Genomic DNA, 26,293 nt, shown 5'->3' on the forward strand with positions numbered 1-26,293 from the left:
GATGAGTTTTGTTGCCTAGAAAATGACATCAACATCAGGCTTTGATGCAAACATAGCAAAGCAATTGTTAAGATCACTTCAGTACAGGCTCCCAAACTGAGCAACTTGTACACGAGCGAAGAGATTAACACTGTATCAGCTGGAAGTATGTAGAGAGATCTGAGAAAGTGTGAGTGTGTCTCCTTACACCACTGCACACTGGCTCTTGTCTGTCAGGGTCAGCTGCTCAAGCTTCAATTTCCTCATCTGTATAATAGGAGTAATACTAACCACTTCATATCACGGCCCAGAAAAATAAATGACTGACACCTGTCCAAGTGCAATGCCTAGTACACTAAGACATGTTTGCTCAAGTTCTGGTTCTTACCAAAACCAAACAAACCCCAAATCCTTGGAGATGTTTTTCTTGTGACATACTTCTGTACATGATCATTTATTTAACCACTACCCAGAGGCAGTAGGGACTAGGTTTGTGATAGTACCTCACAGCATTTTACAAACTAGTTGCTGTTGTAATTGGTGGTGGGTGATGGTAGTGATGTGTGTGTTTGTGTGTATGTGTGCTTGTTTGTTTGTTTTAAATTTAGGAAAATCATGTTTCATATACAGAACTGTCCTGGAATTTTGAGTGTACAAGTTTGTTATTCTGAGCCATTTGATTAAATTTAACCACAGGAAACTCTTCCAAGTCCTAATGAAGCAGCAATTACATCTAAAAAGGGAGCCGAGCCAAAACACATCCTTTTCCAGTATCTCTCTTTCAAACATCAGACCCTAATATAAGCTTCACGGTTTTCATTTCACTTCTTTACCATCTCTCTAAGCTGCTGGAAACATGCTAAACACAAGACGGGGAGTGCTGCACCAGTTACTCTGTGGTAGAAGAGACTGGCAGTGGGTACGGGTGTCCACACCACCTAAGTATACACACACACATGCATTTAAGTACACAGGGAAACCTACAAAAATTTCTTTTAGAGGAAGACCATAAAAAGTAGAAAACCATAGTTACTGAGAGAAAACTGGAGTTAGAATTCATAAATCAGTCATACAATTTAAGACCTTTGAATGTACTGTAAATATACTTTAAATTTTACTTTATAACATAAAATGTTTTACTTCAAGATACAGTTTATGTAAAATGGACTTTTAGAGAAAGTTAAAATTACCTTTTCATTTAAAAATAAAAGCTTTTTGTTCTGCCCCTAAACACACCCACAACACTTGGAAGTTTATAATTTTTTCTTAAGAGGCACATATGCACACACAATTTTATTCAATGTATCATAAGTAAATTAATTAAATTGCTTCAATAATTAAAGACGTTACAGTTTTCCCAAACACCCTGGACATAGAATAACATGTTAATACTATTTACAAGTTTTCAACATTACATACACCTCATATGATGGTACATTTCAGCATAATAATGTGATGGTCCTGGGATACAGGAGACACAGAAGTAATGTCAAAAGCAATTCTTCACATTTGGATCTCACCACATCAAGTGCAAATAGTGAACTTAAAAACAAAAATACAATTTGCTCCTTCTAAAGTATACATTTTTATCTCTTGCCAAAACACACACACACACACACACACACACACACACACACACTTACTTCCAACGCCTCAAGGTAAAGAGGATGACATCTATCATAAGTGCAGAGAATGTCTGAAGGATTTAGAAGCAATCTTTTCATAATGCTTCTTTGGATGAGGAAGTGGAGTTATGAGTTACTCAGAATTCATAAAGATTATTAAGTTTACATCCTCACAGAAGATGTGCCACCGCTCTCTCTCTCTCTCTAGATCCTGTCAACATTCCAGCCCAAAACGATTGAGAACCTGTCTCTGGTTCAGGACATTCATCCATTTTGTGGCATTAATGCTCTGCCGTATAAAATAAAGGTTTTGTCTCATTCAAAATAACAACAACAACAACAACAACAAAACAAATTGCTTTCAGTGAAGCAGTCTGCAACATCTACACTGAATTCACGACACTCATTCTAACAGCATTCTTTCATGTAAGTGATTTTAACAGGTAAGTAAATTCCTATTTCAGCAGGTTTACTTCAGATTATCAACTCGTGTGTCTGTGTGCCTGCTAGGCTGTTTGAATGACTACCCCAACCCCCAAAGGACTCAGCTAGGACTAATTCTGCACCCATGGCGGCGATCCCTCACAATGAGGAAGCTTCCTAAACAAGTCAGCTTTCCTGTTTGATGAATTCCAACCTTACAGCTCATCTAAACTGAGCCTATGGGCTTCATGTTTTTCCTTCCTCCTCTTCGCTGAGGTCTATGAGAAGTTATGAAACATATTTTTCTAGTCCTCCCAGGAGCAAGGCCAGGTTCACAATTTGACCTCAGAAACATAGCAGCCCTGTAATGCCAGACAGCCTGATAGAACTGAGTATTAGTGCTCTCTGCTTGGTCTACACAAACCATAACATACAGCATAGAGCAATGTTACTTATGGGAAATGACAAGCAATGGATCAGCGGGGGGAAAATAATGGGATTTAATCACGTAAAAATATCACAGGCATACAGTTCCCTTTCAAACAGCTGTCCCGCGACAGGTGAGGGCACAATGTTCTTATGAATCTAACCACCTATAATTTATATTGGAGCTGCCTCACCAACTATTTAAATCAGAACAAGTTATAGGATGGATTCTTGACACACCCAGAGAGTCTAGTCTCCATCATGTCAATGTCCCTCTAGGGAATGATTTTAAACATACATACAAAAATATCTATCTATACATTAGACAGATGTCTTCCATGTGTGAGGGATGATCCCAGGAACAGTTCAAGCTCATAAAAAAGACTGTCACAGACTAATTATGAACACTGCTGCTGAAAAGCAAGGCTGACCCTGCAGTCTTATTTACACAATTTCCAGCCAGAGGGCTGGAAAGTGGAGCCCCGGAGGGGGCATTTCTATCGGAAACCCAAGGGCACCTGCATTAGGGAAACTGGTGTAAATGAATCCCTTTGCTCAATGACAGAAGAGAAGACACAAGTACTTCCATTACCTTGAGAGGGAATGCATGTGCTGACCTTCTTGGAATGTATATAATGAGATCTGGTTACTTCTTATTTCTTTAATGTTATTTTTTGATTTTGTGCACTTTACCATGCGTTCAATCAGGAGGACATTTTGAGGAAAGACATATATGCTCTTTAGACAGAAGGTAGTGATTCAAAAATTGCAAAACTTCAGCTTTCAAAAATAGCCTAAGTGACCCCTTGCAGTACTCTGACCACTCCGCAGCAAGCAGGAGGCAACCCCTGTGAAGAGCGAATTCTGGCAAAGTTCTCTCTTCACAGATGATGCACAGCTTAAGCTATAATGAGTTTTTGGGTTACAAATGCTGAACGCATTAATATTCCTTGATGATAATTATCACAGTATAAGCACCTTTCCCAATGTGAGTAGCATAAAGCAACTGAAGCAGCATTTTTACTACATTTGAAACAAGCTGGAAAATGGGATTTTCTACTCTTATAACCTAAGGTCAACATACATCAAGCATTGCATATTAAACATGCCTATCTGTGACCCCTGTTTCACTTCCCTTCCCTTCTGTCTTATGTATACCCAAAGCCATCCCCTTTATTCATTCTTTATTATGAAATTCCTGATATGAACATACATGTGATATACATAATCTCAAAGCAAAATGTATTTCCATCCCACCATAATGAATCCTGTGTTTCTTCTTAGGAAAATATGAACAGCAAATCAGATCAGTAAGCCGTGTTTTACAGATGAGATTGTGTCTCTGTGCAGTTTGAATGAATACTGTGGTCACTGGCTGCATATAAAACAGGAGGAAAATTAGAGTCTAGCAAATAGACTCCTAGAAAAATAAAACACGCATTTCATATCAATCTGAACTACTAGTATTTATCTTTATACCTTCAAAACTAATAACACTGTTAAGTACCAAAAAGTTTACATGTGAATTCAAACCTACCAATATGTGATGATTGTATTGAAGTTAGCATCAGATTTACTGGCCATATTTTTGCATAAGGCCCCTGGAAACCAAATTCATTCCAGATTAAAAGAACAATTACTACTAGTTAGATAATAACTATGAAATACTATAAGAAAAAATGATAAGGATGACCCAAAATGCATCATATCAGTGTGTACAATATCTATCTAATATTCAATATTTGCTACAGCACACCCCAAACAGAGGCCAAAAAGATTCAATGTACTATACCCCAATTTGATTTGATAATATGCTCTGAACAGACTATAAATCAATTTTCCCTGATCTCTCTTTCTTCCCCCTCCCTTTTCAGTAAAAAAAAAAAAAAAAAAAAGGAAAACAATTATTATAAAGCTTAGCTGGTGTTAGAACAGCTTAAAATAATCACAATTAAGGTCTTTTTCAGAAACACACACACACACACACACACACACACACACACACACACACACACACACTATAATGCCATGTTGGTATGCTATAGAATTAATCCTAAAAGAACTTTGAATTAACAGTGACAAAATGAAAGCCAGTATGAACACTTCGTCCACAGACATGAACTGGTTGAGGTGTTCTGCAGGTGTGAATCTGCTGAGCTCATTTGCACCACGCGACCCATGTTTCATTTAGAAAATACGCCACACTACCACTGCTTCAAGTTCTCTCAGCATCATTTTTACTTATGTGCTGCAAAAATGTCTTAAAATCCCATTTGAATAGATGGTGGGGTTATGAGGGAACCTTTACTAAATATTTAACAGCACTATCGGCTTATTAAGTACCATAATGTGGGAGCCATGAAAGCATGATATAAAGGGCTTGCCTTTTTTTTTTTTTTAAACTTAATGCTGGAGCTCGTTCAGACACTCTGCAAGCCCATTCATCAGTAGAACCGATGCATTTTAAAAAGTCCTCATTTACTAGCAGATAAATGTGGTTAGAGAACCTTTTTAGTGTGAAAATGACTGAAAACCTATTTGATTTTACTGTGCAAAATTTGCTTTACTACAGCTAGGAAAAAAAAAAACACCTCAGAAAACATTTAAAAGGCCATTTTGAAATAACATAAGAAAGCTAAAGGAACAGAGCTTTGTAACATAAGAAGGTAGAGTATATTTTTGGTTTGCTGGAATATCAATACACCAGAACAAGGCAACCGATTTACAGGCTGCTGATAGAGCACATGCATTCATCAAATTTAGGAATAGTATCTCAAATACATATCATGTAATTAGATTACCCATTGCACTGTTGCTTTTGACTGTGACATTGTTGGCAGTTGACTTCATTTGCAACTACTCACAATTGCAATTTTTTAAAAGTGGGTTAATTTTATTTTTGCATACATTAAGATATTGCTAACTAAAAGTATGCCTTAAAAAAAAAGTTAACTAGAGTACTTTGACCTGTTACAGTGGGCAGAAAGTAGGAGTTCTCGCTGAAAAGGTATTTCTATTCTCAAAGAGATATACTATAAACTAATTTAAAGAAAACTCTCATTCCACTGGAGGCCTGCAGAGTGAGCATCTATTCTGTAAACACTGTAACAATGATTATCTGTCCTCCCAGTTCTCAGTGGAGATGCTTGCTTTTGAAAATGTCTTGTGGTGACTTACTAAATTCAGGCTATTTCAATTAGTATTACTGCACATTAAAAATTAATTGCATTACTGAGTGGATTAAGGTTTAAATTTCAATTCTACAGTATGTGCACTAGAAATGACAGCTAAAAATCAATGCTCTTTGGCCCACAATCGGAAGTATGTGCGGTCGAATAGCGTGGGACTGGCGTCACCGGCCAAGCAGTTTTAAAAGATTTGGTAGTTCAATTGAAGGTGTGTCAGTTCTAATTCTAGATTTTAGTTTGAATGCTGCATAGTAGCCCAGCCTTAGAGAAAGAAAAAACAAAACAACAGCTGCACTAACAATTTGAAAAAACAAATAGTCACAGGTACTAAAATCATGACAAAAACAACAACAAAAAAATGAGCAATACCCCCCGATTTACATCCCTCCGTTAAAACCTTGTTCATAACTTTTTTCAGCAAGAACACAGGATCTCTGACTTCAGTCCCCATTATTTTGCTATTAGTTACTGGGTGAAAGCAGTCAGTTAAGAGCAGGAAGTAGGCTATTTTGTAAAGAGAACAACTAGTGTATACAATATTCATAATGACTTTATCTATGTCTTAAGGACACCTAAGAAGATATTGAAGATACAAATCTTTTCTTTAAGCAGTAATCCCATCTAGACCCCTTTTTATAAATTATTAAACTTCTTTGGGAAAAGGAACAATCAGGATGGGTAATAGCTGATCATTTTGACTACAGATTTATAACATCTACACAAAATGTGTGGGAAAAAAATGTGTCACTTTTATTTACAGTAAATTTGTTCTTTTAAGAAGAGGACAATGAAGAACACTATAAATGAAGTTAACAAAGTCAAGTAGCCTCGACAAAGAACTGCAGAGCTACCCGGTATATCTGGTTTTGGAATTGAATGGTGATTGGTATGTGCCTAAGAGGAAAAAAAATGATGTCTGCAATGTTTCTCAAGATCCCCTCTGCGTTGCAACGGTGGCCAACAGTAAGTTCGGCAGCAAGAGAGTAAAGAAGATGGGAAGTAATAATAACAATAAAAAGAATAATCTGGTGCAAATGGACCCCAAGGTGTAGTTGTCATCCCTGTGCAACAATCACCCTTCACTGCAATTTACTGATGTTGCTTCATTACAATACAGCATATAAAGGAGTAATGCACCAAGTACACTATTTAAAGCTACATGGTGAGAAGTAGCACACGCCACCCTAGCAAGCACTGTTATGGGCGCTAAGTCAGGTTGTTCATGAGTGAACAGACCTGTAAAAAAACCAAATGGAAGTATAACCTGTGTGCAGCATGGTGACAAATTTGGGGGAAAAAGAAGAAAAGGTAGCAAGGAAAAGGTAAAGTTAGTGAAATATTAAAGGAATTCCATATTAATCTGAATTACAGTAACTCAAGTAACAACTTGTGGCTTTGTTAAAAGAAAAGGATAAACAGTATGATGTGTCCTGTGTGGAAAATATAAATAGGCTCTCGGTGTTCTGCTTTTATTCACCACAAAATGAACGGAAAGAACGTTTTAAGGTGAACGTTAATACTGTAAATTCGGGTAATGTTGTTGAAAAGAGAGAACAATTGATTTTCTAATTCTTGTCTGCTGTAATTGAAAGTCTTACTTTTCCGTCAGTGCTCAGAAGATGCCGAAGCAATGTTAGGGAGGAAGATCCTCTCCTCACCAAGGATCATTGAGTATGTCATTGGTTAATTCTTGCTCTATGCTACTCATTAGCATTACTCTCCAGTTTCTGGTTATCATATCCGAAATATTAAGACATAATAACTACGAAGGTGCAGATAATTGGATATTAACCAGAACATACTTGACTGGGCAGGAGGTAGAGCCCTGCTTAAACTAATCCTGAAATATATTAATCACCAATTAATGAAAGGGTTTCAAATTCATTTTCTACTATAGAACACCTCCGAGTATCTAAGCTTTTTCTAACAAAATGACTTGGAATAACAGGGTAGAAATAAGAAATATGGCCATCTGATGATGGCTTGAATTAATTCTTTATAGCCTGTTGTCAGCTAATTGTGAAAACTATAGCTGAAGCCTTGATTCTTCTTCATGAAGTCTGATAAAAAGAAAAGGGGACACTTTTCAAAGTACAGGGGCCTCTGTTGAAATTCCAAACGTACCCCTTTAAGTGGAAGAACCATAGCTGAATATTTTATCAGAGAGTTGTCATAATATTATCCAAGTCTTCCACCCTTAGGCCTCCAACCCAATAACAGATGTACTCTTGAAATATAAAGCAGATTAATGGAAGCCCAGAGAACTTTCGTAAAGATAGTAAACATTAACCAGTAATAATTTGATGAACATATTAAGAGTTAGAAACCCTGTCCAGTCGAAACGTCACCACCACTAATGGGGAAATAAAGTCAGGCTAAAGGAAAAAAAAAAAAAAGAAAACACAAAGAGGAAGAAATGGAGAGGAGAAGTTATCCTTCCCTATGTTCCAGGTGAGGGTAAGGTTGGGTCTGATATGCATGTCTCACAGATGTTTCATTAGTTTGGTTTTAAAGGCTTCATTATGCTCCATAGAAAAACTTCCTTGAGTATTCACTGAGTTAGATAAATCGTTACCAAAATGCCATTCATCTTAAAGAATAAAGTAAAACGTACATTATTCTCACAAAAGGATTCCAGTATCTCTTCATACTTAAAAGATGTAGTTTCCGAAAACTCTGAAAAAGACTTACGTTTTTACATCAGAAAAAACATGGTGTTTGGATTAATGTATTGTAAGCAACGATTTAAATGACACTATTTCTCTATTCCTCCTGCCTTTCTTCACTTAATTTGATGAAAACAGTAAGAAAAGACTTGTTATCTCAGGGTTTATTTCTTCTGTTGTTTGTTGACTTTAATTTTATTAACTCTTAAATAAGCACTCACAGCAGATGAATTTAAAATATGCTGGCAAGCAGGCCCTTTTATCAACAATTTTGCCATAGAAATACACAAACATTTCAATGGCTCTTCATTAGCAAACAAATCAACAAGTGATATTTTAATGCATGACTTTATTCCATCTCTGTAGGGACTGCAGTTGAGAATGTGATGTACAGTACAGAGAAAGGAATCATCAGCCACAATGTCCCAGGGCTCTCTCCATTGAGGACTTCGCAGCCTCTGCTTAAAGACTGCATTTAATTGACTGATAGACAGTAGCTTCTTTGTTCACAGAAGACAGCGAAGTAATGGCAGCTTGAAAATCGTACCATCTACAGGGTCTCCTGAGACTAGTAACAGGGGGATATGTGTCAGGAATAAATAAATAATCTAATTATTAAGCCACTTCCTGTCAAGTTAACTCCAATTTGTTGGCTTTTGAAGGCAACAAAACGAGGCATTTTTCCTCATTATGCTTCTCTTTTTATACCAGTGGTAATCACAGGCGGATTAAAGGGTGCCTGATTGGTTTTTTTGTCAAGGAACTGAGAAGCAGCCAACAGTACAGAAAAACAGAGTTGGGGTTAGAAGAAATTTCATGCTTGTCTCCTTTCCAGCTCCCTAACAGCCCACACGGCTGCCCCATACAGAGCTGCCAGCTGTACAGCAAATGTGTACCCCTCCAACTGAGGCCTACCGGGCCACAGGCGCCATCCTGAGAGCTGTGAGATACCTTGCAATCTTGGCAGGTAGCTACTGCTGTCATAGGCATAATTCTAAAGGTGACCTACGAAACCCCATCAGCTCACCAAATGCAACAATATGAGCAGCTGAAGTTCGACACCCACTCTCCATATTGGCTCCCTTTCCTTTGTTTACTGCTATTAATGGTCCTGAAACTAGGAAATAACCTATGGAAATAGGTCATCCGAGACCTTTCCTTTGGACGTGTCTGAACCGATCCTGTGGAAATAGGTCACCATCCAACGTGTGGACGGGCAAATGTGTGTGTGCAGGGATCTGTCTTTTTATGTTTTGCTGATGACTTTTAGTGCCCTTTATTCAAAAATGTCTTACAACCTTCCTTCAGAAACAGATACCCATATTTGATCACAAGTCTATCAAACTGCAAGTGTAAAACAGATACGTTTGTGTGTATTCCACAGGAAGTCCAAGGTGAGGACAAAATGAGAGCCAGAAGTCACGCAACTGTGTCTCAGTCAGTCACATGGCACCATCCATCTGGCAGGAGCTCTCCTCCTAGCGTCTCTGTACAGAGCCTAGGAAGACAGGCTGGCATCCTGTAATTCTGCTTGAGAACAACATTCCTCCAAAGTCTCTTTAGGGGCAGTCTGTTCTAAAAAATAACAAGAAACGGAATCTTCAATCTGTCTATGGGCTCAGCCAGAATCCTTAGCCTCACAGAAAGATAACATCACAAGAAATGTCTAAGGGACTTTCTTTGGGGTTTGTAAATGAGAAACTACACTAAGTGCCAGTATTTTCACTCTTGTAAATCAAAGCTGCTAGACGCAAGCTAAAACACACAACAAGGATAAACATCTTGATCTGTCTTTTAATAGCTCAACAGTGGAAATTAGGAGGCGAACCCAAAGATTTCCATCCAAAGTTGCTTAAGAAATAAGAATCCAAATAACCCAAGATGAGCTCTCAAAAACTCTGCCCTCCTCCCGCTCCAAAGCTATCGTTTTTTAAAAATTTTCTTTTAAATTGTCCTTGTTTTTAGGAAGGCTAGTCATAGAGAAGTCTTGGTAAGTTGCTGTGGCCTCACTTTGTACTCAGTAAACCGTATAGCTATGTTATATTTATGTCTGCGAATGTCCTTTCTGAATACATCTTGGATTTTTGTTAAATTGCGCAGATAATTAAACCCTTTTCATATTTACAGTCTGTTTCATTGGTACCATGAATTCTGTTTTCAGTTACTGTCTGCAAATTCCCTCTCTGAACAATTTCATACTAAGCAATAACACTTCATTTTACATAAGTTTTATCTGATGTCCCCATACAGAGCTGCCAGCTGTACAGCAAATGTGCGGTTCTCAAACTGAGGCCTACCAGGCCACAGGCTCCATCCTGAGATCTATAAGGCACCTTGCTGTCATTGGCAAGCTTTCCCTGCTATCACTGTGACCATCGCTCCACACTGCACACAACTTAAAATCATCTGATTATTAGAATTTGTGGCCCACACTCCATTTTATCCTTTATTTAATCTATCCCCAGATCACACATTGGTTTAAATGTTTTGGCTGGTTTACAAATCATGCAGCCATCTGCACAGTAGGTGTGACACCATTTTTTAGACAAAAGTTATGTTATAAACAAAGATAAAGTCATTTGAAATGCTTTGGTGTTTGTTATTCTGCCTGGTTCACTTGGACCAACTCTAAGAAATAAATAGAATTATCTGTGTAAATCGATGAACATCTATGAAAAACAACACCCAGCAGAACGCCCAGCTTGCTCCATTACCTACGTTAATATCATGACAGCTGAGGAGAGATGACCTGGCCCACTTCTCATCTCTCCTGTACAGATGGCTATTAAAGAGAAAGTATCCCTTTTGTATGGTCCATGTAGAAACCCTTTATGGGCTTTTCAAATAAGCCAGCATTGCCCACATGAGGGTAGCTTTCTGTTACCATTAAACTGCCCAGATTTCATCTTTTTTAATCCAGCTCTTGATGAAATAAGCCAGTATTTCATCATATTTAACACCAAATGCTTGTTTCTTAATTCCCTGAATTTTGTAAGCAATCAAATAAAGATACCTAAAAACAGATTCAAGGGTCTTCTCATTTAGAATGAATACAAATCAAGGCTCCAAAAAAATCTCAATGATTTTGAGTTTCATAGGATAATGAGATTACATATACATATCTATATATACCGACCCATATAACCATTCTTGTGGATACATTTCTATTTATTCTTTTGAAAACAGCCAATGAAAGCAGAGAACTTAAAGGGCAACATGGTCTTTTATCTGCCTATGCAGAGATCCATATCTTTGGATACTTCCCTGTAAGACATATAAAATCCAAAACCACAACAGACCTCAAAATATTGGTTTTAGTCTATTCTAAAGCAAGAGCACTCAAGGTGAAATGCTTCAGAGGTGATACTGAATGTCACAAAACTATAATGAAGATTAGTCACATAGTACATCACCCAAGAAAGAAATCAAAGGAAAAGAGTACCATTTGTGACCTTGGGCATCAAACGAATTGCAGAGTATATGAATGCCACTAGCCACAAGAACAGACTGAAATCTCATTACACTGTTCAAAACTGATGAATACATTCTTTATGTCTAGACATCACATCATATATATATATGTCATATATATATACACACACACACACACGTATATGTATCTCACATATAACACACAGGGCACATATCTTCCCACATGTACTGAGGAAGAGTTGAATCTTTTCTTGGTGTTTTAAAAATTGTGATTATCTAAAAAACACCGAGTATTAGAGATGTGGATAAAAATAGTATCTTTGCATCAGTGTTTTCTTAATAGTTATTCTTTATGGTCCCAAATTCCAGTTCTGCTTTTCTAAGAATTAAACAAATTTGCTTCCCCCAAATGCTTTCAAATCACCATTGACCCATCTAGGACATGTTTATTAGTGATTATTTCTGGATTTTTCCTATCTTTTCATAAAACAGGGTATGGTGACAGAGACAATTTTGCCATTACTACACTGGTCTTTCTAATCAGATGAAAATTTAAACTTATGAAGTAACCATTTCTAAGGAGATTTTAAAAAATAATTCTTAGGGAAATGGTTTGTATCTATTCCCTTTATATTATCCATCCATGAACTTTGGAAGGGAGGGTTAGAAATGGCCAGAGTTATATCCAGACTCCTTGTCCTCCAAAGTCCATGACAATAGTAATCAATTTCAAGGATAATGGTATTTCTCCCCTTTGATCATTTCTTTGTCAAGCTGACTGGCCTTCGATGGTGAGTATACTGCTGGTTGTCTACCACCAGCCGCTCGCAATTTGCTCACTATGTTTCATGAGACAGTTGTTTGTGGCTGTTTGGAACACATTTGTCTCTTCAGGGACTTATGCGCTAGTTGCAATGCCAACCGCCATAGTGATCGAAATTTCTTTCTAACTAAAATAGATAATTAGAGGCTGGTAATTATTGGTCAAGAATTATCAGAGTGAAAAAATTAAGCTCCTCATAAATAGTTCTTGGCAATGTCATCTCTTTATATTATCTCATGCCTAACAGCCCTTTATTCAGAGCACTTACAAATTTACTCTATGCTGTAGAGCCGCGTAATTTTATATGAGGCAAACCCCTTTGGTGGGTTAAACACATTGAAATTCTCTGGTTTCATCTCTTTTTGTGATAATCCATATCAAATCATCATCATCACAACAACAACAACAACGGCAAAGACAGAAGACTCAAAGAGGAAAATAACAATAAATATTTATCATGCTGATGGAAAAGAGAGGGGTGAGTAGTAAATTGAAGGAAATAATAAACAATGGCTTCTTTTTGTTTTCTCAGGTCAAAAGCCAAGTAAACTATGTGAAATGAACAAAGGAAGACAAGAAACATTTTCTCATCTACACAGACATTAAAAGAGGAAAATCTTTTCCCCAGGAAAGCTGTTAAAATGTTTTGTAGCTCTTTGTGTGTGTGTGTGTGTGTGTGTGTGTGTGTGTGTATGTGTGTGTGTTTGTGTGTGTGTGTGTGTGTGTGTGTGTGTGTATGTGCACGTGCACGTAAAAAAGAAAGAAACCCCTGAATAGTCACTGGTCTGATTTCTTACTGAACCTGTGTCCAAATGTGGTGGAGAGTGAGGTTTTCTTTTTTTTTCTTAATAGACATAAGCCAAATCCCTAGTGCATTTTTATGGAGTAATTATTCCTGCAACTCAGACCACGTTTCCACACCTAGCTGCAAAACGGCACTTAAGAAGAACACCCCTGATATATACCTGGTAGAAACACTGATAGTTTCCCTTTCATGAATGTCCCTGGCCAATAGCCTGAGATCAGCAAGCACATCCAGAAAGAAATGTGGCAGTGGCTTGACACTGAGACTGCATTAAAACTTATGTGCCAACATAGAGGTAGATGCAAATGATTTGGCTAAAGAAGAAATCTAGAGTTGCACCTCACTGAGTCATCTGCAGATCTTGTTTCCCATCAGGTGACATAATCCTTCCTCTAGACTGAACGAAATATAAAACAAAATCAGCAAACACACTATATACCCTCTTAACAAAAAGAGTAAGAGGCTTTTCAGATAGTCTCTAATCCCTCTACCCCTGCTAAATGTCTAGTTGAGATTATTTTTTTGATTAGGCAAAAACACACACAGACGCACAACCCCAAAATACCCAGTCTCAATGGAGGTATTTTAGCCAACAAAATAATGCTGTCTGCCTCATCTGAAAGACTAAATATCACACTGGGATTTCTTAAATGGGTATCTTAGCCTTTGTGATGCCCTTCCCTTCTGTATTCTCTCTCTCTAGATATTAACAACACGAATAGAGTATAGGACTTGGATGTGTGGTCAACAGATAAAACAATTAAATGGATACTATCCATTTGTTGAGGCCTCGAGTGCAAGAGAATTACATATTTTATTATTAAGAATAGCATGAATATTAACTAACTAGGCCCTCTGTGAAAAGGAATGAAATGTGCTTCTCTGAAGGAAGGTGAATTGTTAAATGCTCAGATCCCAAGAGGAGGTGAGTGTCATATTAATCCACCATAATGTACAGGGGAAAAGGTCTTGGGAAACACTAGCAAAGTAAGGAATATAAGATAAATAAAAACAGGAAATATATAAAGCAGTTTAAAAAGAAGGATGAGAACAAACGGGCAAAATGATACTACAATTGGACAATCAAAAAGTCCTATTACATGTAACATTCCATTCAAACTCTATGTGTCCAAAAGAACATTCATCTGTGATGAAAATACATTCAACACATTCACCTGGGTACTGGGATAAATAATAAATCCCGAAACAAAAATAAGTTTACAATGAATAGAACTGACCAGAAACATGACCACAACATTTCACTAAGTTTCCCAGAAGCTGCAAACTTACAAGAATGGCCTTCACTCAAGCCTACCTAAAACTGTAGCATGAAGCAGAATCATGAATGACTGCCACCAATACACACCGCTCAAGAATCAAAGATAGAACGTATGAACATTTATAATTTGGCCATAATTAATTTTTTTCTAACACTGCTCCTCCCCCCAAAAGAGCAGTTTTGGAAGTTTATACAGGGCATTTTTCATAAACCCAAACAGAAAGGAATTACAAGGAAATATATTACTGTATTTTAATATCTCTTATATATTGCCATTATCCTCTGAACATTCAGAAAAGTTGTCAATGTTACTGTCACATCGAAGAATATACTATTTAATGTGTAAGAAATCAATAATATTCATACTTACATCTGGAAAACATAGAGGTGAAGTCCTCAATATTTAGCTATTATGTATATGTTCCATTCTGTATAATTAAGTACCTAGTCTTTTATAAGCAATAATCCCCCTAAAGACCCATCATTTGAAAACTACAAAGCAAATACTACTGAAAAACTATTAATCAATTTTCTAACAAGCTTTTTAATTTATTTTCATTAATTTATAGAAGAATATAAAGTTTTGTTATAATTGTTGTGATCAGTCATGACAGCTGAAGCAACGCTTTTATTAAACATTTTTAGAATACTTTTGATTAGTGTATAATAAAAATTGCTTCCCCCTGAAAAAAAGTTTAGAGTCTAAAATGTGGACTTTTCTTTCCTTAGAGTTTCATAATAGGAGAGCATGAGGTTAATTGTACTTTGAAAACATTACATCACAATTATTCATAGTATTATAAAATACCATGAAGTGAGTATGAAATAAAAAACTCATAGTATAAAAACACAAATGAGTCACAAAAATTGTACAAAGTAATAGCAATTGTCATTTTACCAGTAGAAAAATGATCTGCTTGATAAAGTTTAATTGGCTGGTAAAACTCTTAGTGTTATTACTAAGTGCTTATCAAATTAAAAAACATAGGCATTAACCCCTGAGGAATTAAGAGATAATGGGACAATATGAATTAGTTAAAAAAAATTATCCTTTTAGTTTTAGCCCACATGATAAATGCAAAATCCTAAAAACATTGGCCTGGAGTGACTTCAGAGATCTTTCAGAGATCGTTTATAAAAACGATGGAAAATTTGGTAGGGAATAAAAAGTGATTACTGAATTCTTTACATGATCTTTATGATCATTATTATTTCCAGGCTGTTGAAACTATACATATAAAACTATTTTATGGCAATTTAAATTATTTATGTTTCCCTATCACAAAAACTCACCACTTTAGATTTTGATACAAAGATACTTAAGCAACACACAGTAGTGCTATTACCATAATAACTTCTGAAATTAAAACCTGTCTAAAACTCTATGGAAAGCTAACATCCAGTTCATTAACCATTCCTGTTAGTTTTCAATAATGCAAAAATGATTAGAAGTTTAATTTGTTAATCACCTGTGTTTTGACTGGTAGTAGATATATAATTCTCTGCAGAAGTCTAAACTAGCCCTTGCAGAAAATAAAATGTGCTAATGCCTTATCAGGTCTAATAATAGAAACTTAAAAAAATCAATCACACCTAGGTAAACCATTGATGGCTGAACAATTAATTCATCTTTAACTCTGTTTAATTATATAGGCACTGATGTACACAAGTAGAAGAAGAATCTATCTGTAATAAGGTTTAGAGCGTCACTCACCAATCATGTGATTTGCAACATGAACCTGAATATCCCATTCATTGTAGAAAACCATCTGACACTTGATGCACTGATAGGTCTTCTTCTGAGAAAACAAGTAGAAACAGAATTACTTAGACATATGTACTTTAAATTGTTTCTTTGTTTTCAGAAAATATAAACAAAAAACAGAACAACCAAATATAGCATTTTTCTATGATGCTCATCTTACCTCCAAAGCTAACTTAGGCAGAGTTCCAAAGTTCCTTACTAAGACCTTGTGGCTTGATCCCAACCTTATATTTTCAGTAGCAAACATTTAGAAGAAACAGAGGCACATAATTATTTCATAATATATGTTCAAAGATTCCTACACTCCAAAACAGAAGTTAGTATTAAAAAGCACAATACGCAGCTGAGTCTCGGAAACCAATTTTTTAAAGATCAGGCACAATTTCATTCTGACCGAAATAACTGTCGTGTTGCTTCTAGAAAGCCATAATTAAAATGGCAAATGAGTTAAGATTCATGGAATATAGCTAAAATATTTAGAGATTGTCATTTATAGTTAGTCTGAAATGTAGATGACATTTTAGAGGTTGCTAAATACTAGCATTTAAATCTGTACTTTCTCCTATAAAGAAGTCAGATCATAATGAACATCTTAGCACTATTTTATCACTTTACACAGCAGTTCTGTGAAGTAGATAGAACAGGATTTTTATTATAATTCTTAAAGCATAAATTAGGAAATTGAGGCCCAGAGAAGTTGAAAGATTTGCCTGGTGTCACAGTGTTACATAGCTGGGAAGAAAAATAATATGCTCTCTTGATTTTAAATGCTAGGCTCTCTGATATAAACAGTCTTTATAATTTCACATCTTTACTATTGAGTACCAGTACATATTAGATGAACTCAATAAATAAAATACTGGTTGTGTTTTCCAGAACATACACTTACATGGACTCCTTTATGATGAAACTTAATACTTAAAATTAAAAACCACCTTGGAAAACAAAATAAAACATAATGAAAATAATCCATTTTGAAAATCTTCCAAACATGAGAAAGGTACATTAGTAAAATCACATACATGACATTTTGTTATAAGCATTATTATGAATTATCATTTCATCTGCAGTCACATAAAATTGTTTTACTAATGGTATTAATAGAACATGCCAGGCTGTAAATTACAATTAATTTTAAAGAACTCAAGTTCTTTAGAACTTAACACAAAGTTAAGCATTAAAATTTGGTGTAACTTTATTTAAGACTTGAAATTACAAATGCCATTAATCTAAAATTGTCCTAATTATTGTAATTTAACATAATACTTTCTTCGGCAACAGTGGATAGCATTCCTCGCAAACCATAGATGTATAGGCATATTTCCAATGGAAGCTGTCTAAATAATCTGACGGTCTTTGTACATTAGGCACATTGTGAATTCAATGTGCTGAATCTAAATCTAACATGGACTTCAAACATCCTGACAATCACTGAGGAAGATTTACTACACTGAGCTGTTTACAAGATGCTTTTCATGGTGACATATAGAGCAACATGTGTTGTGTAAATAACATCTATCCCTTTTTTTAACAATATTTCCCTTTAGAACTAGTTAGAAAATATTTCTTACTCCCTGATGACCTACATTATATATTGTTTATTAGCATACTTGTAGCATTATTTCTGATATGTGACCTTGCTGAAAAACAAAGAAACATAAACTTAATGGCTAGTCTTTTCTCTTGTTAGCACAGTAAAACATACAGTATGTCGAAAACTGTCTCCAAAAATGATGACTGATGAATATGTTGTCGGAATATACTAGGGCTTTTTTTTTCCTGGTCTAATAATAAAGAATAAAATCACTTGAAAAGACAAAATAATAAAATACCAGCACTTACTACTGTCTTCAAAATGAACTGACACATTTGAAAATCTATGTATATAAGTTTTCTTTTATCATTGAATGAAGATGCTTTTGTCACTACTGATAATTCAGACACGAATTCTCTCTACTCTTAAAACAGTAACTAAAATGCTGTGCTCCGTTTTTATTAACAAAGCTATATTCTTATCTACAAGCTCCCAAATTTACAGCTAGATGAGATAGGAATTTAATGTGATCAAAACAATGAACCATGATTCAAAAATACTGCAGTTTGAACTCTACTTCACCATACTTTTCACATTTCACATTTCTCAAATACAAAGCAATACCACATAAATTAGGATGTACTCAAGGTTTTCTTTTAAAAGCCATGATAGAAAATTCATCTTTACCTCTATTTTTTAAAAGTTAATTTTAAATGACCTTTAAAGTTTCAATCATTAAAATGACAAATTCTTAGCAAAATATTTGAAAGACCTCCGCATACTTGTCCACCATCTTTTAAAAAAGGGACTATAACCTTTGAACAGTTGCCAGTTTTGGAGAACTCATTCCCTTGGAGGTAATTCATTCTAGCTCTGTACAGAAGAGATTATGAAGGAATTCTTCCTAATTCTAGACCCAAATCTGCTTTTCTGCTACTTTCACCCACTGGCTCTAACTCTAAACTCTGGTGCTATAAAGAGCAGGTTGAATTCCTTGTCTAATATGACAATTACATTAGCCCTTTTCCCAGGGAAAACAGGAGCACAGTATAAGAAATACTTGGAACTACTTTCCATCCTGGTTACCTTCCTCTGGTCAATGTTATAATGAAGCTCAACACTCCAGGTGTGACCTGACCCTTGCAGACCATATGAGGAGGACTGTCACCTTCCTTAGGACAATTACTTACATTTATATAAAAGACAACAAAAAAGAGTCAAGTGAGATAATTTCTTTTAAAAGCAGATAAAAGTAGAAACAGAACTTCCATTGTTTGGGCCCCAGATTGGCCTTTATCAACGCTTAAGTTGTCAATTTACTTGATATGTTAATTTAGTACATTTTTAAAAGAGACTTTTTTTTCATTAGCCTTTTTAAATGTGCTACTTGGGAGTGGGATTGTCATTTCCTGATTGTTCTCTTTTGTTTTCTGATACTGATAGATGTAATTATCAAGGATACAACTTTTTCCCAGCACCTCATTATTTTTGATTGATTTTGAGAACAATTTAAATGTGCCTTTTTGACATTCTTGTTTTCAGTTACATTCTGGTTAAGGTACTCAGAGACTTTCAGAAAAGAGCATCTCATAAATTAAAAAAAAAAAAGATTAGAGATGCTTAATAATGTATAGTTAAAAAAAATTATTCTCCTTAACCTGATTCCTCTTCATTCGATCTATACCCCATTAGTATTTATACTTCACATTTAGTCTCACAAAAAAATAATTTAAAATAACAACTTTTAAAAATTAAACTTTGAAGTTGTAAACTGCTTTGACTTCTTTTAACAAAACACCAAAAACCTAAAAAATCATTAATTCCATAGTAATCCTCAAAAACAGAAAAAAAAAAAACTCAGTTGCTACAATTGAAGGTGACTATTATATAAACGTCTTTTTCTTAAAATAGGCAATTAAAGGGTCAGAGGCATCTTGCTTTTTTAAAAGGACGTGTAGGTTGTGTCTATTTGATGAGGGAAGATCTTTTTATAGAAGAATGACAGTAGAAAGAATGATAAAATTAGAAATTCACTATTTCACCATTCTGCAGTGCCAAATAAAATGGTTCAGGATAATCATTAATGGATGCTGAAACTAATAGAGGAAAGGTTATTCTGAGATACTAAAATGTCATCCTTTGATCACTGCAAAGAGAAAAAGAAATTTTTACAATGAATTTAGCTGGTGGTAATCACTCTAAGCAGACTATTTAGCTTAATGTTACTAATACTGGATCAATCTAACATTGTGACTCTCGATATGATATAATATGATGTATACAACATCACCAATAGAGTATCTTGCCTCAAATGTAACCTGAATCTGATTAAGCCTTTAGACCTAACTATTCAATTTTCAGTAAATACAGGTGTGGAGAAATAAATATTCATATGAGGGAAGCTGGGCTCGGTGGCTCAGCCTGTAATCCCGTGCCTTGGGAGGCTGAGGTGAGTGGATTGCCTGAGCCTGAGGGTTCAAGACCCGCCTGGGCAACTTGGAGAGACCTCATCTCTACAATAAATCAAAAATTGGCTGGGTGTGGTAGCGCGCGCCTGTGGTTCCAGCTACTTGGAAGGCTGAGGCGGAAGGATCGCCGGAGCCCAGAAGGTCGAGGCTGAGGTGGCAGGGAGTGGCCACTGCACTCCAGTCTGGGTGACAGAGTGGGACTCCAACTCAAAAAAAAAAAAGAAGAGGGGAAAAAAACCAAACACAAACCAAAACATTCTTCAAGAAAAATGACCTATTGTCTTCAAAAAGTCTTGGTCACAGGAAAAGAAGTGAAGAGATTGTTCTCAGATAAAGTAACTGAAAAGGACTTAACCAAATATAACATGTGGGTCCTGATTTGGGGAAAAAACAACTATAAAAAGGTTTGTGCCGGTTCGGTGGCTCAGCCTATAATCCCGCGCCTTTGGGAGGCTGAGGTGAGTGGATTGCCTGAGCCCACAGGTTCGAGACCCGCCTGGGCAACTTGGCGAGACCTCATCTCTACAATAAATCAAAAAATCAGCCGGGCGTGGTAGCGCGCGCGCCTGTAGTTCCAGCTTCTCGGAAGGTTGAGCTGGAAGGATCACCGGAGCCCAGTAGGTCGAGGCTGCAGTGGCCAGGAGCGGCCACTGCACTCTAGTCTGGGCCAGAGTGAGACTCCAACTCAAAAAAAAAAAGGTTTGCGAGGCAATTGGGGAAAACAGAATACCAGCTGATTATTAGATTCTATTGGGGAATTACAGTTAACTTTCTTAGATGTGATAATGGTATTATGGTTATGTGAGTAAATGTCCTTTTTGGTAAAAGGTGCATACTGAAATATTTAGGTATGAAAGAGTATGATGTCTGAAATTTACTTTCAAAAGCTCCAGAAAAAAAAAATACATATAGTCATATGTAAATAAATGGCTACATGTTAACAATGAATAAACCTAGGTGCATGTGTGAACATTTTCATGATAAAACATGAGAGTAAACAAATAGGATAATTTATAACACATCATTTTTAATGCTAAACCCAACCAGATTAACCCACCACTGCTTTCATTTTATACTTCCATACTTGCTATGCACCAGAAATAATTTGTGCTTAGCTGTAATAAAAGCTTTGCAAATATTTTTGGTATTTTTTTGTGAATTTTGTTTTACACAAATGTAATGTATAAACACTAAGAAGTCAGAAACCATAGCTCACATTCATTTATATACTAAAGTAAGAATCATTACTCAAATTGTATTATACTTTCCAGCCTATAAAAAAAAAAATTCCTTATACAACAATCCTGTGAGAGTAGATAAAGAAGGGATTACTATCCTCATTTACAGATTAATTAAGTGAGTTGGCCAAAATCATACAGGTTGTGGATACCATAACCAAGGCCAAAATTCAACTATGCCTTCAACCCACTAAGTTTTAACACAGTTTATGCTATGATCATTTGCAAGTAAATTTACAATTGCATTTTTTTTTTTGAGTCTCACTATGTTGCCCAGGCTGGAGTGCAGTGACACGCTCGCAGTCACCACAGCCTTGAGCTGCTGGGCTTAGGTGATCCTTCCACCTCAGCCTTCCAAGTAGCTGGAGGAACTACAGGCATGTGTCACCACGCCCGGCTAATTTTTTGATTTATTGTACAGATGAGGTCTTGCGAAGTTGCCCAGGCTGGTCTTGAACCCATGGACTCAGGCAATCCTCTCACCTGAGCCTCCCAAAGTGCTGGGGTTATAGGTGTGAGCCACTGCACCAGGTCTAGGGACATCTTGAAAGCAGATTTTTCTTAAAACTGTGTAGTGCTTTGGTCTTTGACAATGCCAGGGATGGTAAGAAAAATAGCTGAGGATAGCAAAGGAATTATCTCTAGCCCAGTCTTAGACTTAGGCTCCCAGTCCTAGACCCTTGACTAAGATCCACAGGGTAGAACTGGCTCCCCAAAGTCCCTTAGTCTATTTCAAGATTCCCCTTTTGTCCTCAATGTTCTGCAGTTTTACTGCCATGTTTTTAACTGCATGTTTATATGTATTTGTCTTGCTCGATACTAAAAGAACAATTTCACTCTGAGATCTCATGTATGTTTTCAATCCCAAAACTTTGCAACAATCAAAACTACTCAGTCATTACATTTCTCTCACACACATTCCCCATTCCCTTCTGTCTGAACTCCTAACAGACGTAGATTGGAGCCTCTCACTCTATCCTCCAAGTATCTTAACTGCTCTTTCATGCATACGTTAAACATCAGTTTGTCTCCTTATATTCTGAACTAGGTGCTCTTAACAAGCCACTGATTCTCTCTTCACTGCTGCCCAGTCTAGAGTTTATCCTATCTATCAAAGCTTTTATTTCAGTGACAGTTTTTCATTTCTAACATTTGTAGTTTTAAACATTCAGGTGCTCTTGTTTTATTTCTGCTTGGATTTTCTTCATAATTTGTCACTCTTTTTCATGGAAATCCTTCCTGCCTTTACCTTTCTGAGCTTCTAAACATACTTCTTTTGAAGTCTTTGTCAGACTGTTTATAATTAATTTCTTTTTTCTGCTTTACTAGCAATAAATTCATTCACATGCTTTGGAAACCTGGTTTGAAGCCCACATGTAGTGAGAGATTTCTTTTCTATGTGCTCATTCCACTCCTGCTAATAGGCCATCCCAGGCTACTGGACCAGAGTTAGATCTCAAAGGAGCATTTCCTGTCTATCTGTTGTGCTGCAGGGACAGAGGAGACATTGCAAGCTAAATCACCGAGGTAGCATGTGACTAATTCAGTTTTAAGTAGCAAAACTGTTTCTCTTCCTACTCTTTCAAATCTCTGGGTAAAAAACCTACTTCCGGATGGTGGTCAGCAACAGAATTATTTTTTCCCAGTCTCTTGTCACAAACAAGGAAGTTTCTCCCAGACCCTTCTGTAAATAGTAGATGTCACTTTGTCCCATAAGGATTAAATCCCAATGGGAAACTCTTTTTCTATCGCTAGAAAAGAGTCCAGCAGACACTGGCTTCAGGCTCAATAACCACTTTTAAAAAAAATTTATTTCTGGATCTCAAAGATGAAGTAAACTTATCTAAGTCTAGATAGTGTTCTAGTTTTATATTTCACCTGTTGTTGGTATATGTTTGGTATATCAACACATGAAGCTGCAGAACTTTTTTTTTTTTTTTGAGTTGGAAACTCACTCTGTCGCCCAGGCTGGAGTGCAGTGGGACACTCAAGGCCACCCCAGTATCGACCTGCTGGGCCCCAGCGATCTTTCCACCTCAGCCTTCCAAGTAGCCAGAACTACAGGTGCATCCTGCCACGCCCAGCTAAGTTTTGATTTTTATTATAGAGACGAGGTCTCACCAAGTTGCCCAGGTTGGTCTTGAACCTGCAGGTGCAGGCAATCCACTAGTCTCAGCCTCCCAAAGTGCTGGGATTAAAGGCTGAGTCACCAACCCCAGCCCGCTACAGAACTATTTTTACAGAATGACCCATAGCCCTCAGTCCATTCTGTTTCAAGGCTTTCAAGGAAGGCCCCAACTCAGGTTTGGTTAGGATCCTGAAATTAGGAAGGATGCTACAAAATATTCATTCCAAATATATCTAGCAGTCTAGAAGGAAAGAAACTTTAGCATTTTCCTTCCCTCCTTCCCTCCCTCCCTCTCTTCTTTCCTCCCTCCCTTCCTTCCTTTGAGTTAAGGCACACTCACAGTCACTGCAGCCTCGCCCTGCTAGGCTCCGGCAATCCTTCTGCCTCAAACTTCCAAGTAGCTGGAACTACAGGCATGGGCTACCACACCCAGCTAATTTTTTGATTTATTGTAGAGAACAAGTCTTGCCAAGTTACCCAGGCTGGTCTTGAAAACCTGGGCTCAGGTAATCCTCTTGTCTTGGCCTCCCAAAGTGCTGGTATTATAGGCTTGAGCCATCACCCAGCTTAGGATTTTCTTTCTGCAATTAGTTACTCTATTGTGGCTTCATCATTTAACTGTGTGACAAATCATTTAATGACCCTAGCTCTTAGTTTCCTTCTCTGTAAATTAAAAATAGTAAACTGTACATCTCAGAGCTGATGTGAGAAACAAGTGAGAATTAGATAAAATTATTGGTACCATCCCTATCATGCAGCATGCCCCCATTAAACAATAACTACCTTTATTATTAACAAGGACTAAACAAAGGTTTATTAAATAAAACTTTTAAAATTACAGGTGGTCCTCTGTGTCTATGGGTTCTGTATCCACAACTAATCTCAGTTTGAAAATATTTGATGATGGCCATTCTGACTGGAGTTAGGTGGTATCTCAGTGTAGTTTTAATTTGCATCTCCTTGATGACTAGTGAGGCTGAACATTTGTTCATGTGTCTATTGGTTGCTTGTATGTCTTCTTTTGAGAAGTGTCTAGTCACATCTTTAGCCATAAAGAAGAAAAAAATCATGAACTTCGCAGCAACACGGATGGAATTAGAACTTATAATACTGAGTGATCTCTCACAGAAACAAAGGTCTGAGTATCATATGTTCTCACTCATAAGTGGACCTTGAACAACTACTGTATTACTGTAGGAAAGGGATTGAAAGTAGCGGGAAACTGTGGGGAGGGGAGTGAGAGGTGGGTAGCTGGGATTGACAGTAGTCAATATCCACCCGGGGAAGGGAGGCATACCTCATCAATAAGGGAAACTGCACAATGAACATTTGTATACCTGACCCTGAACTGTACCCCACAAATTCAAAATAAAAATTAAAAGAGAAAAAAAAAGAAAATATTTGAAAAAAAATAACAATACAACAATAAACATAAATAAAAAGCTATACAGAGTAATAACTACTTACTGACATAGTATTTACATTGTATTCGGTATTATAGGTAATCTAGAGATGATTTAAAGTACACAGGAGGATGTACATGGGTTATATGCAAATACGATACCATTTTATTTAAGGGACTTGAGCATCCATGAGGGGTTCTGGAACCAGTCCCCCACAGATACCAAGGGACAACTGTAATAGCACAAAGAGGTTTATAAGTTGGTGACAGGGTTGGGAGTATGAGAAGAGAGAGGAGGTAAGAGTTTGTAAAAAGGTTCAAACTAGCTAGCAGGAGAAAAGGCTGTTCTCAAGGACTATAGCAATATACATTACCATTCTAAGAATGAAAACATAAATTACAAATGAAATATATATATATTTAAGATCAGTAGTACCTTTCCCTGGCAGTATTTTGTTGGCAAGCAAATAGATACTATATGTGAGTGAAAGTAATAAACCAGCAGCTTTCCACAAATGCTCAATAATTCAGACATTTTACTAATTTAGCCTGGTCATTTTCCAAGTAATTCTAAATTCGTATGAAAATAAATCACTGAACAGAGAGGAAAAGAAATGTCTGAAGTGAAATGAAAGCTAACAATGATAAAAAGCCCCAATAATTTGCTGAAAAACACAAGCATCAATATTCTATTGTGTATTTTTATGGTTGTTCAAAGGAGGAAGCGATTGTCTTCCAGATGTGGTTAATGTTCTAAGATAAAGACTATGTAACACTTCACACAAGGTCTGGTATATGTTAACACTTCGATAACCAAAAGGTGTAAAACATGATTCCCAAACTCAAGGCATTACAATATAGATGGGAAAACAAAACTCATAAACATGAAACTGTTATTTTGCCTAACTGACATGGCAGAGCAGTTCAGGACCAAGTGCCTACCTTAGTGTCTGGAGAAGAAAAGAGACAAAACATCAGATAGTGACAGATTAATATGGTCTGCAAGAGTCAGTAAAAACTCATTGGAAGAGATAAAACTTGATCTAAGGTCCAAAATGAGAACAATTTTCTTGAGTTTAAAACTTTTACGAAGTGCCTACTACATACCAGGG

At 36.5% G+C, this 26,293-nt stretch overlaps 1 protein-coding gene across 1 annotated transcript in view; it reads right to left on the bottom strand.

The window, feature by feature from the left end:
- Nucleotides 1-26,293, bottom strand: part of ZNF521 (zinc finger protein 521) — a 264,956-nt gene that overhangs the window by 115,524 nt on the left and 123,139 nt on the right. Inside the window, exon 4 of the mRNA XM_021709715.1 lies at nt 16,361-16,445. Coding sequence (XP_021565390.1) covers nt 16,361-16,445 — 85 coding nt within the window. The remainder of the gene's footprint in view (nt 1-16,360; nt 16,446-26,293) is intronic.

Source organism: Carlito syrichta, unplaced genomic scaffold (assembly GCF_000164805.1).
Source record: "Carlito syrichta isolate Samal-C Ts95f unplaced genomic scaffold, Tarsius_syrichta-2.0.1 Scaffold72428, whole genome shotgun sequence".
Lineage (NCBI taxonomy): Eukaryota > Metazoa > Chordata > Mammalia > Primates > Tarsiidae > Carlito > Carlito syrichta.